Source organism: Clarias gariepinus, chromosome 13, assembly GCF_024256425.1.
Source record: "Clarias gariepinus isolate MV-2021 ecotype Netherlands chromosome 13, CGAR_prim_01v2, whole genome shotgun sequence".
Lineage (NCBI taxonomy): Eukaryota > Metazoa > Chordata > Actinopteri > Siluriformes > Clariidae > Clarias > Clarias gariepinus.
This window is the reverse complement of record NC_071112.1, coordinates 10,464,383-10,478,694: the sequence shown is the minus strand read 5'-3', so window position 1 is coordinate 10,478,694 and position 14,312 is coordinate 10,464,383. Positions and strand designations below refer to the sequence as shown.

Here is a 14,312-nt window from a genome sequence, read left to right as displayed (position 1 = left end):
CTACATTACCAGTACGAGTACAAGGGGCATTCACATCAAAGTGGGAGTTGGTGCAGAATAACCGAACACAATTCTGAGAATAAAATCTCTCTTTATTTTTCTATATAATCCCGTGCTACACTTATGCACTTATCACAGCATTTCACTAGTGCATGAATACCATCGAAGTAGAAAGTTTTCTCAGTACACCGGAGCCATGATCAAACTGCCTGCTTAATGCCAGAAACACTGGCCTCCCAGGAACTCCTAATATGTGGAAATGGCCTGTAGCAATGTCAGGTCTGTATGGCGGACGTGGCAATGACTTCCTGTAACGTGCAGGTGATGTTCTTAAATGATTGTCTGAACAGGTCTCACAGACAGATGCGTCTCTTCTGCAAATCGGTGACAAGTTATATGTCAATTTTCAAGGACCATGAGTTCCAATCTCTGAATGTTCATGAGAATGACTGCAGGGGGCTTCGAGCAACTGCATCTGCTGGGATTGTCATTCACAAATATACAGCCTTTTTATAACGTCTGCACCATTGAAATGTTTTACTGCGGCTTAAAGTCTTTATAAACGTCATTCAACTAGAGCTGTAGCTATTGAATAATTTCGTAATCAAATATTCTACCAAATATAAATTTAAACGATTTATCAAGTAATCAGATAAAATGTAATTTTATGTAATTTTATTTTTAAATGTCATGTAATTAAACAGCAATATAAAAAAATATACATGTTGTATATGAAAAAAATATATAATTTATATTTGTATAAATATAATATTTGATAGAGCTTATGTAGGATGGGCAATCTGTGGCAGGGGGGCATTTTAGCGCATAACACACACATTAAAATAAATAATTATACAAAAACAATAAGTTGTGCAACCTAACTTTTAGAGCTTAGGCATAACCTAAGCCTTTACTGACAATTTCTGTCGTTTTCTCTTGCTGGTTTCTTCTTCTCTTGGGTCGCTGCGCAAAAACATAATGCAAGCTTTTAAAATTAATTAAAAGAAGCTTTGAGGCAGAAGATTTTGCCTCGATCATTTTTTGTAATCGAATTACTCGAGGAATAGTTTCAGCCCTACATTCACCAGAAAATTCATCCTGAACGCTTCTCGTACATTGGCTTTAGTTGTTTGGTTTGTTTTTTTTTGGCTTGTGTATAGTTGAAGTGTTTGGTTGTGCATTGCTTTTCTAGCCGGTTATTTAGTTTATTTTTAGTCAGTAAATGTGTCTATATAGATTAATGTTTCATTATCGTTCTCAGTTATTGGGTAACTGATTCATTGGTTCTGCTAGTGTGTTTGGTTCATTGATTCATTTGGTTGTTTCGTTAGTGTGTCGAAAACGCTGATTGTCTGTTCACGCTCGCTGCTTGGTTTGCTGATGTCATTTGGGTTTTTTGGTTCATTTGTTGTTTTCCTACTGCATTATTTGTTGAGTTGGTTTCTGTTGATTGGTTATTGGTTTTGCTGTTGGTTAGTTGGTTTGTTTATTAACTCGTTTGATTCATTTGTTTGATGTTTTTTAGTCACTCGGGTGTGTTTTGGGTTATATACACAGGCAGGTCTGTTTACTGGTTTGTGGTTAATCTGATGTTGATTCATTTATTTTGATAAACTGTGAATTGTTTGTAAATTGATTCCTTGGATTATTGAGTTGATTCATTAGTTGAGTCAAACAAGACAAGGTTTGTTTTTTTCTTCTTTATGTAATGTGTTTATTGCTTTATCCCTTGGTTCGTTTACTGGGTCATGTGCCGTTACAGTTGCCAGTTTGCCTCAGAGATTAGTTTGTGCTTTTAGTTTGTTCATCAGTTTATTAGTTTTTGGTGTTTGACAGTGTGTGTAGATAAATACACACATGATCTCTGACCACAGGGACCTTTCTGTGGTTCTCTCTCTCTCTGTGCATGAGAAAGAGAGGAAGCAAAAGACAGAGAGAGAGAGAGAGAGAGAGTTTTCTGTGAGTAATAACGTGTGTGTGGGCGGCAGATAAACAGATGCCGAACATAAAATACAGCAGAGCGAGGGAGAGAGAGATGGAGAGAGGCAGAGAGAGATGGAGGGGGAGGATGTGTGTAAGTCATTTATGGTGTGATAATGAATGTATGTGAAGGTTAAAGAGGAGAGGAGGAGGAAGGGAAAAAAGAAAAATACCCAAATGCATAAGGCAGAGAGAGAGAGAGAGAGAGAGAGATGGAAACTACACTGTCATCAAATAAGAAGATGATAAAATCCTGTAAACTCATTTGTTCAGCTGTGACCTGCTGCTCACTGCAGAAACCAGATCTTTTAGCAAATGAAAACGTCTGGTAGAGTCGAGTTTATTTATTATTACGTCTGTTTCTGATTAAAGGATTGCAATAAACTACAGTATCTGGTTATATATATATATATTTGAACAATATGCTCGCGATATGGGACCTGTCAGATTCCTGGGTTAAGCTCCATTTTAATACCAGTTTTTGTCCTGTATCATGTCTGGTTCGTGAGATATGGCCAGTGCGAATTTGTTTATAAGGAGCGCCTTGTTGATCTCCATCAAAATCGTATTTGTAAAATATTTTAACATTTAAATAATTATGTCATGTAGTCAGAAAGAGCAGACCCTCAGCCTCATTTTGACACCAGGATTTCCCTGCTACCCCAAAAAATAACTTCACCAGCAGCGTGGGTTTATAGCAAAAAAAATACATGCTTTACAAAGACAATTTGGAATAACCAGATTGGATATTGTTTATTAAAGTGCGTTAGAATAATGTTTATGATTAAAACATTCTCACTTCTGTTGAAGGATCATTAAGGTAAGGTATTTATTAACCAATTTTTACAGAAATTTTCAATTTGATACATTTTACCTACTGCCCTCTACTGGCCATAGCCCAGACTTAACCTGTGCGACTTAATAATTTAATATTTTATATTTGTTTACTGGCTTAGCATGGTTTTTGTCATGTTTAAAGTCTGTGTGTGTTTGTATGACTATTTGTACTTGTTCTTCTGCCAAGCCTTAACTACTTAACAATTTTTTCTATTTTCTCTATCATTTTTTCTTATTATTGCGTCCTATTTTATGTTTTTCATTAATATATAAACACAGCAGACCAAAATGATCCTAAAACTGGACATTTCCAAAGCATATGACCCAGAGTGGCCACACCTTTATGACATCAGGAACATGTTGCGTCTATTTCTGGGAACATTCTTGCCAGTTTACTTCCAGACAGGTGTGAACTCACACACAGTGTTTAGTGTTGATATGACCTGGTTGATTTCTCCGGGTACTCCGGTTTCCTCACACCAAAAACATGCAGAGGTGGCCAATTGGTAGAGATGGAGGAAATTAAATTAAGTTGTGAATCACTGACTTTTTTTTTAAAACTATTTTTACATTTATAATAAAGATTAATTAAATTAGAAATAAATTCTTCTGTTCCACACTGATATGGTGTTATATTATTAGAAATTGTGAGTGTTAAAAGCCTTCGATGTGCCTTTTTATCCAACCTCTGTGACCTAATTAGTCTCAAACCCACTCATTACACACATCTTAAAACACAAAAACTTACACCAGTATTAAAACACAGTGAGCACAAAAACACATGCATTTGAAGCCCTGTGTGCCCACATTATGGTAGCACAATGTGTTGAGGCTGTGAGTTACTGGTAAGAAGGTTAACAGTTTGAGCTCCTGCTCAACCACCTTGTAGCTGTTGGGCCCTTGAGCATAGCCCTTACCCCAGTCTGCTCCAGGTGGTTGCTGTACTGTAACATCTGACCCTGTGCTCTGACCCCAGCCTCCTAATGAAAAGGTGGGGTATGCATTCATTAAAAAAAAAAAATAAATTTTTAAGAGTAAAGGATTTCACTGTGCAGTAATGTAGTGACGTGATTGATAAATAAAGGCTTGGCTTAATGAGTGATGGTGTAAAACATGGCAGCATGTGACCCTCAGCATGGCGACTGCCCCCTCAGTTTAAAGAGCCAGTCACCTTGTCACCTTGTTGGTCACTTTGTTGGTTATCACCTTAGCAGAAACCTCTTGGGCAACCAAATGCTTACACTGCTGCAGGCACAGCTAAAGAATGCCACACTGGTAGTGATGGAAGAGTGTGCTTGTGCTGTCACCATGGCAACCCCCCAAAAAAAATAATTCAGTCACCATTTTAGTCAGATTTTAAGAGCGATTACAAATCTTACTTTAAAACCTTGTGTGGGCCATCTGTTACTGGTTCATGGGCCTCTCTACGGGCCTGTCTACACTCTGATAGAAATGAGCCTGCCCTGTGTGTGTGTGTGTGTACCTACCATAAGATATTAGTCAATTTCTGCCTGGGTTAAATTCCCATCAGCTTTCAAAATTGATTGCGCGCGCACACACACACACACACACACACACGGCTGTAAATGTCTGCGCTCTCCCTTCGTGCCCTTATAAGGTCACTTTTTAACCTGTTGACCTTGTGACCTTGCCATGTCTAAAGGTCCCAAGTATATCACAGTCATCACTATGGCAACAGCAAGACTCTTTGCTGTCATGTGTGTGTACATGACACATACAGCTGTATAATTGTGTGCATGTGTGCACCTGTGTGTGTCTGTTTTGTGGCCTTGTGATGGTTTATAAGCTTATTGTGTAGGCATGTGTTGATGTGCCATGTGTTTGTTTGTATCCTAGTATGTGTGTATGCGCATCCAGGAATAATGTGACCACTCTTAACTACACACTAGTGCACAATGTAGGGAATGTGGTGTGATTTGGGACACCACCCGCACTATCCAAAGCGTTTAGTCAGAACTCTGCAACTCCTGCATAATAAATGAGCAACTAAACAGGGCTCATGAATATTAAAATGCCATCAGCAATGAGCCAAAGTAGTGCGGAGAGAACACACACACACACACACACACACACACTTATCTCTGGGGAAACTTGTTACACTTACTCAAATTAATTGAGTCACTTAAGACCTGCCTGTCAAACGTGTACCCTTGAGAAAGTGTGTGTGTGTGTGTGTGTGTGTGTGTTAAAGATTGAGAGAAATTGGGTCTCCTTGATGTTCTTGTCTCCTTTGACAATTTTGTCTTATGAAAATGTGCCAAGTGGAAGAAGTTCTCACTTCCTTTACTTCAGATTAAAGTCACCTTGACCTAAAACTCGGATTGGGACGCAGCCCAAAGAGGAATGCCAGTCTACGTAACACCTGCACTAACAGAGTTGCTAGCTACTGTAGCTAGCTATTTGTGGGTTTTTTCCTCTTTTTCCTTTTCACCTAGTGCTGTTGGTTGTTTTACATTAAAGCTAAAAAATCGTCTGAACTGATTGATCTTGTTGGTTTGTTTTTGAAATAACTAAAACAAGGATGTGTGAACTTTTTAGATCTGCTCTAAATACTCGAATTAGCATGTAATTAGCATCTCTGTCTCTTCGTCTGTTATTCTAGGCAACTAGCTATATTTGATAATTGTTTACATTTAGCAACTATAGTCACATTAGCTTTATTTACCAAAGCATACTAGCTGTGTTTTTAAGCTATGTATTTCATTTTAGGGTTGCCAACCTTCCCATAAAATACAGAATCGTCCCATAATTGGAAATTGGTAATTCCACTTCAGGTAATTCCATACAGGATGCCATTTGTTCCATATTTTTGAGAACCAGTTCAGTTAAATCTGTGGGAGATAAATATTACAGATCAGACAACTAAGACGGGAAGATTTGTATAAGACGCGAACAGTCACTGGATAAAAGGAACCCCTCATTGGTCGAGACTCATGACCCAGGGCCTCATCCTGTCGGGGGGCAGCACTGAGCACATGGGGAAAAAATAAAATAAAAATTCAAAATGATGATGACACTTGCACGATCAGTTTTCTATTGCTGGTTTTTACATCTCTTTTTTTATGTCACAGGGTAGGTAAATTAACCTCGTTATTAGCCGAAGGACAAAGAAGATTGCAGTCATTCTAGTTTATGAGCAAAGTAGAGGTCTGACTGGGAAGGACTCAAAAGTCCGAGTTGGGGGGCGAGGGGGCAGGTGGACCTAAGGTAACCACTTTAAGCTTGACTGTGGGGGGAGCAAGAGAAAAAATTCATTAAGAATCTTATTCAGGTTATCTAGGTTACTAAGTAAGTATATCATTTCATTCACATACTGTTGGGAATTTTATTTTTGTTTTTTGTTTGTTCGTTTGTTTTGGGGAGATTAACCCAAATATTTAATCCAAACAATATTTGCTATTTTATATATAATAATGTATCTGTTATATAAAAATTTTGCAAATACCTTACAAGCCCAAACAGCTCATATACACATACCGTAGAATAAGAAAATAATATACGTGGGGCATTCAAGTCAAATCAGTGATGAAACTTGTGGTGAAAAACCACCCCACCCCTTCCTCCCACAGTCCTTTGTCCCTTATTTCTGTTTCACGGAGTTGGTGACCCCATTTCATTTACTACAATGAAAAGTGTGCGTTTGTGGCAGTGTGGCAATGACTAACAACCACTATCGTATGCATATGCTGGTTAGCCAGGTATCATTTTTATTTACCATGCTCACACCTATTGGCTAAGCTAAGCTAACATGTAACGCAAATAGCTAAGTGTAGCGGTAGATAGCTATAAAAAAAAATTAGCTATTTACAGACTTTAAATTTATCTTATTTAAATTATGCATTATTTAATGGTCATATTTATGTATTTTATTTTGTCCACATAATGCCTTGTTAGTGTTTGTTAATATTCAGCTAAAGAAATTTTGGGGAATTTTACAAAGTATCCTAAATATTAATTTGAATTGCTTCTATTTGAATATGTAAATAATATAAAGCTGTAAATGTTCTCAGAGCAGTGAGACGTGCTCAGGCTCTCCTGTCCTGCTGTTATTTTTAATCATTTTACTGAATATTTTATTTCACTATTCTTACATCACTGTTCTCTCCAACGATGTTCCACTTCACGAGCTTTAGCGTTGGTTTATCGTTAGCATATCGGTAACCATGGCAACACAGTGACACCTCGCAGCCTTCGAAGCATTTCTCAAAACACAGTGGCTTTTAAAAGTGTGTGTGCATATGTGTGTGTGTGTGTGTGTAGAGAGAGAAACACACCGTGTTCTGACTCAATCTTGAGAAACCGAATCTTGTTTGCCGTTTGTTTGGCATTTCGTTGCACACTTCAGAGCAACGCAGTGACTCACACTGCACTGGGAGTGTATGCTGCAATGCATGATGGGTACCTCATCACCTGGTAGGAATGATCACTACTGGGATTAGCATAACTCCTTTGCTTTTCAGCTGTACCTTTATGAGCATGAGCTTGAAACTTGTTGGTGTTAGCATAAAGTTTCTTTTAAGCGATATTAGCATGAAGAATAAACTTTCCTCTGGAATTAGCTTGATGCTAATCAGCATTACCTGGGCCAGGAAAACCCTACATGTGATACTAACTGGTTTTTAGCACAATCCTATATGTTTATTAGCATTTACATTAACTGATATTAGCTTAAAGCTATTTAATGGCTAATAATCAGTACAGAAATTTCATAATCTTAATACCATGTGACATAAAATGTGTATTTTGGGGGACAGAGTGATTTGACTCTATTAATTTGAACTGTTTTGTTGGCTAGTTTGAGTAACGAGCATCGATAAACACGAATCCGCGGGTCCATGGAAGTAACCAGAGGAGGAATCAGTGTCACTCAGGAGTGCTTATAAGAGTTTTAGGCCACGCCCATTAGACCAGCTGCTGTTTTATTAGCGTAAACTGCAGTAGACATCCAAATAGAAGAGTGTAATATTGTTTCCTTTGAGATGTTAGGCCACGCCCAATCCGTGTACGTCTATGTTGACATTTGTGCTCTTTCTGCCTCTCTTTTCATTCCTCCTTTTATTCACTTTGTGCACTTATGACTGCCTGCTTAATTTCCTTTCTCCTGCAATTGCCTTACTCGTTTGCTTCTTCTTCTCTTCTCTTCTTTGTGTTTTTTTTTTTTTTTTTTTTGCTGTCTCTTGTCTTCTCTTCTCTTTTTTTTTCTTTTTCCCTCCAGCAAAACGGTAAAGGTCAGGATAATCGACGACGAGGAGTATGAGAAGAACAAGAGCTTCTTCCTGGAGATCGGAGAACCCCAGCTTATAGAAAGCAGTGAGAAAAAAGGTGGGGGAGGGGAAGTGGGATGGACTGGGGGCGTGGACTGAACAGCCTATGCCACGCCTCCTCATCAGCGATAACTCATCATCGTCACCTTCATGATCACGCTTCACCTCCGGAGTCTCTTAGGGTTCCTGTGTGTGTGTGTGTGTGTGTGTGTGTGTTTTTGTGTGTGTGTATGTGTGCGTGTAAAAGAGAGAGAGTGAGAGACACTCGGTTCCAACGTTCTCTGTTGTTGTGTCTCTGCAGGAAGACGTTCTCGGTCTGTGTGCTCGATCGAGAGGAGTACAATAAACAGTCCAGCTTTTATGTAGTGCTCGAGACGCCACAGTGGAAAAGGAGAGGACACACAAAACACAGAGGTCTCTCTCTCTCTCTCTCTCTCTCTTTCTCTCTCTCCTTCACTCCACCTGTCTGTCTCTCCAACTGTTTCTCCCTCCCTCTGTATAATCTCTCTTTTTCTGTCTATCTATCATTGTCTCTGTCTCTCTGTCCTCCTTTTTTATCTGTCACTCTTCCTTTATCTGATGCTTTCTGTCTGTCTCTCTGTCTCCTTCTCTTTTTGCGTCCTTCTATATTTTTCTCCCAAACTGTTCTCTCTATTCCTCTATATATCTCTCTTTCTTTGTCGATCTATCTATTATTGTGTCTCTCTGCCCCTTTATTTATTTGTCACTCTTCGTTCAGCTGATGCTCTTTATCTGTCTTATTTTGTCTCCTTCTCTTTCAGTCTTTCTTCCTATCTGTTGCTCTTTCTCTTTCTCCATGCCATACTTAGTCTCTCACTTTCTCTTTTCTCTCTCTCTCTCTCTCTCTCTCTCTCTCTCTCTCTCTCTCTCTCTACCCCTCTGTGCTCCTCAGCAGTGCCTCTCTCTCCTACTGATTTCTGACTGACCTCAAAAATTGATCAGGGTTTTCCTGGTGTCTTTTCTTATTCCTTATTTCCATTCTCTCTTTCTTTTACACACACACACACACACACACACACACACACACACACACATGCACCACACCTCACACACTCTTATACACATTGTTACACACCTTACACACCTCACACACTCTTATACACACTGTTACACACCTCATGCACTTTTATACACACTGTTACACACCTTACACACTCTTATACACACTGTTACACACCTTACACACCTCATACACTCTTATACACACTGTTACACACCTCACACACTCTTATACACACTGTTACACACCTCACGAACTCTTATACACAATGTTACACACCTCACACACTCTTATACACACTGTTACACACCTTACACACTCTTATACACACTGGTACACACCTTACACACTCTTATACACATTGTTACACACCTTACACACTCTTATACACACTGTTACACACCTTACACACCTCATACACTCTTATACACACTGTTACACACCTCACACACTCTTATACACACTGTTACACACCTCACAAACTCTTATACACAATGTTACACACCTTACACACTCTTATACACACTGTTACACACCTCACACACTCTTATACACAGTGTTACACACCTTACACACTCTTATACACACTGTTACACACCTTACACACTCTTAAACACACTGTTACACACCTTACACACTCTTATACACACTGTTACACACCTTACACACCTCATACACTCTTATACACACTGTTACACACCTTACACACCTCATACACTCTTATACACACTGTTACACACCTCACACACTCTTATACACACTGTTACACACCTCACGAACTCTTATACACAATGTTACACACCTTACACACTCTTATACACACTGTTACACACCTCACACACTCTTATACACAGTGTTACACACCTTACACACTCTTAAACACACTGTTACACACCTTACACACTCTTATACACACTGTTACACACCTTACACACTCTTATACACACTGTTACACACCTTACACACTCTTATACACAGTGTTACACACCTTACACACTCTTATACACACTGTTACACACCTCACACACTCTTATACACACTGTTACACACCTCACACACTCTTATACACACTGTTACACACCTCACACACTCTTATACACACTGTTACACACCTCATGCACTTTTATACACACTGTTACACACCTTACACACTCTTATACACACTGTTACACACCTTACACACCTCATACACTCTTATACACACTGTTACACACCTCACACACTCTTATACACACTGTTACACACCTCACGAACTCTTATACACAATGTTACACACCTCACACACTCTTATACACACTGTTACACACCTTACACACTCTTATACACACTGGTACACACCTTACACACTCTTATACACATTGTTACACACCTTACACACTCTTATACACACTGTTACACACCTTACACACCTCATACACTCTTATACACACTGTTACACACCTCACACACTCTTATACACACTGTTACACACCTCACACACTCTTATACACAATGTTACACACCTTACACACTCTTATACACAGTGTTACACACCTTACACACTCTTAAACACACTGTTACACACCTCACACACTCTTATAGACACTGTTACACACCTTACACACTCTTATACACACTGTTACACACCTTACACACCTCATACACTCTTATACACACTGTTACACACCTCACACACTCTTATACACACTGTTACACACCTCACACACTCTTATACACAATGTTACACACCTTACACACTCTTATACACACTGTTACACACCTCACACACTCTTATACACAGTGTTACACACCTTACACACTCTTAAACACACTGTTACACACCTCACACACTCTTATACACACTGTTACACACCTTACACACTCTTATACACACTGTTACACACCTTACACACTCTTATACACACTGTTACACACCTCACACACTCTTATACACACTGTTACACACCTCACACACTCTTATACACACTGTTACACACCTCACACACTCTTATACACACTGTTACACACCTCACACACTTTTATACACACTGTTATGCAACTCACACACTTTAATATAAACACTGTTAAAACACCTCACACACTTTTATACACACCAGTCCATACCATAACACACACTTTTATACACACTCCTAGATGCTGTAACACATTCATACACATTCTTACACACTTTTATACATTTAAATCTTTTATACGTTTAAATATTTATGTACAGCATTAGATTTGTGTGTATATGGCTTATTTTGTAAACCAACTAAACTACATAGCATGTATATATTTACACACACACACACACACACACACACACACGCATGACTGCTTGCCTGCCTTGTTTAATTACAATGAGGTCTGTAATAGTAAGAGTTAATTAAATACACCAGTTTAGCACGGCTCAGTGGTTAAGTGACTAATTTAAAACACACGCACACACACACACACACACACACAAAGTCACATAATAATTATCATTATTGCTATATTGATGCCTTTCTAACAAACCAAGAAGGAAAGAAGACAAAAAATAGCTAAATAATAATAAAAAGAGACAGAAAGATCAAGAAAAACCAAGAGACTGAAAGAAAGAGAAGCTACTGTATGTAAGAAAGAATGACTAAAAGATGGAACAAAAGAGAAAATTTTTTAAAGAGGGCCAGAAAGAGCTATCAGAAATGGGAAAGCAACATAAAGAAAGAAAAAAGGAAGAGAAATTTACAGAAAGACAGATAAGCAGGCAAGAAGAGAGAACAGGTGGGAGGAATGAGTAATAAAGGTTAAGAGTTCGTCTTCTGCGAATCAACTCGTGTGTGTGTGTGTGTGTGTGTGTGTTTCAGATTCATCCTGTGCTCTAATGTACCTGTGCTAATGGAATGACTTCCACAACCCACACTAACCCTCATAACATTTCCATCCTCCATTCTTTTGTGTGTGTGTGTGTGTGTGTGTGTGTGTGTGTGCTCGTGTGAACATACACTCATGTCTAAACATCAGTGAGCACTCCTATGAAATATATTCCCTACCACAATTATTTTTTTAAATGATGAACACAAGGTTTAAAGACAGATTTCTCATGCAGCTAAAAGATTCTTTTTATATAATGATGTATTTATAAATCATATAAATCTGAGTCAAATGAAAAGACAAACACCAGTGCACTCTGATTCTTGGAGTTGCCTGTACGAACAATATCCGATTTAATTACTGACTAAATCATTGATTGACTGATTGACTGATTGATGTACCGTCAGTGATTCACAAGGGCGGTTCACAAGCAGTTCTGTCTTTTCACATGACTTAGACCTCATCAGTAGGAATCACAGTATTTCCCTGGTGTTTTTAAGAAAATCCATCGTCAGCATGCTGTGAAAAGTCAGATATCGCTTCAAACACCTTGGACGTGATGATAACACCATTTAAAATATGTCAAACAAGTTCATTCAAAGGTTTTGACGCTGTGCATATGTGTCACTTTTTCAAAAAAGATGAGTATGTCAGAGATTAGAGACAAGGCTGATGCGAGTGCAGAAAGTCCTCTAATATTGTTAGGCCAAAGATCAAATCGAATAAGAGCAGGGCCTATCTATACTAGTGCTCCATCTCTACAGACATTAGACACACACAAACTGAAACCTGGAATGAACCAATCAAAGACAAACAGATCAAGAGCAAGGGGCTGTGAGCATGTGTTACAACGGGTGCTGGTGGGAGCTATAGTCCAGAGCCTTCATGCCACTTCCATCCTGACACACAAGCCAAAGCCAGGCAAGGTCCCGGATATTCATTAGACAGTGAACCTATCCCCATGAAGCAAGCCAAGGGTTCCACATAGATTGTGAGACAAGTGAAAGAAATTACATTCTCTGTGCAGTCAGAGACGTTGAGACGTTGTTATCTGTGTTTCATTTTGGTTGAGTGCACATTGCAACGCAAAACAGGGGAAGCACCAGCCCCAGCAGAATTGGTGAGGAGGAAGACATGGTCATGTGCACAGGGGGAAGGGGGATATTCTCAGCCGTGCAGAGTGGGGCCAACCAATGTCTCCATTGGGAAAAGAAAGTGCAATGTTCTCGGGTGGGCATGTAAGCATGGTGACATGTTGAAGGTTCTGCAGTTAGAAGTAGGAATTTAGATAGAACGTGTTTAGTATCTTTAGTGTATTTCTAGTACCACAGATCCTCTGCTTATCTTTCAAAAATCTACAAGAAACTGGCAGCGCAGAAACTTGCAAAACATAACTGCTGTTCATCGCAGATAATTCATCCCCATAACAGGATTTGATGATCTCCCAGGACGACTCAGTGATCTCCTTCGGTCACTGCACACAACCTTGGAATAACCATGCTCAATCAAATCTCAACTTCCTCTCAAAATTTGATGATCTGACTCCTCATGTCAATCTGTTCTCTATAACACCATAAGGATTCATCTGTTTCCCTCCACACATGCCTCTCAGGTGCTCATTCAGTCACTTGTCATTTTGAGACTGCACCTCGCTCCAGGCAGGTCTGCTCCTCTGAACTCCGCTGCACCACTTGTTTTCAATATTCCTAAATTCTCCCCATTACTGCTCTCCCTCCACTGGAGCTGCTGCATCAGATTAAACCACTGATGCTCGTCTGCAAAGCCAAAACCAGACCAACCGATCACTCTCCGCACTGCGCTTCGGCCTCCTTCCGATCCTCTGCACTGCTCCACTGATCCCCTTAAGGCATTGGACTGATTAATGTCCCAGGTTCAAACTCCAGCACCACCAATTTGCCACTGATGGGCTATAACACTGGTCTAAACTGCTTCTAGCTCCCCAACCCTTAAAAAACGTGCTTTGGAGACATTGGCACAAGCTGATCGCATTGACTGCGAAACTCATCCATCTGCCATGGGTGCTCAGCTTCTTGTCGATGCCTAGCTCCATTTGGATCTCTCAGAGCCTTTGCCTTTGTGCCAAGAAGATCTGCCAGAATTCTGCTGCATCCAGTACTAAGTCTAGCTTCTGTCATGACTCATGGGAGGCGAGGATACAAGTGCAGGCTCTTCAGTAATCATTGTGAAATATCAAAAGGGAACAGGATATGCTGGTATGGACTAGAGCTAACCACTAACTCCAATACAGCAGGCGCCTGAGATCATGGACATGTGATCATAAAGGTGATGCACTGGGGCTGATGGGAGGTGTAGTCCAGCACCCCTATAGAGGT

General features: G+C 39.6%; 1 protein-coding gene across 2 annotated transcripts in view; it reads left to right on the top strand.

Moving 5' to 3' along the window:
• slc8a1b (solute carrier family 8 member 1b) overlaps window positions 1–14,312 on the top strand; it is a 58,285-nt gene that overhangs the window by 29,237 nt on the left and 14,736 nt on the right. Inside the window, exon 3 of one of the 2 annotated variants that reach the window (XM_053509538.1) lies at window positions 8,404–8,516. In XM_053509538.1, coding sequence (XP_053365513.1) covers window positions 8,404–8,516 — 113 coding nt within the window. Of the gene's footprint in view, window positions 1–8,053; window positions 8,161–8,403; window positions 8,517–14,312 lie in introns of both variants that reach the window. The other variant, XM_053509539.1, reaches the window with a different exon arrangement.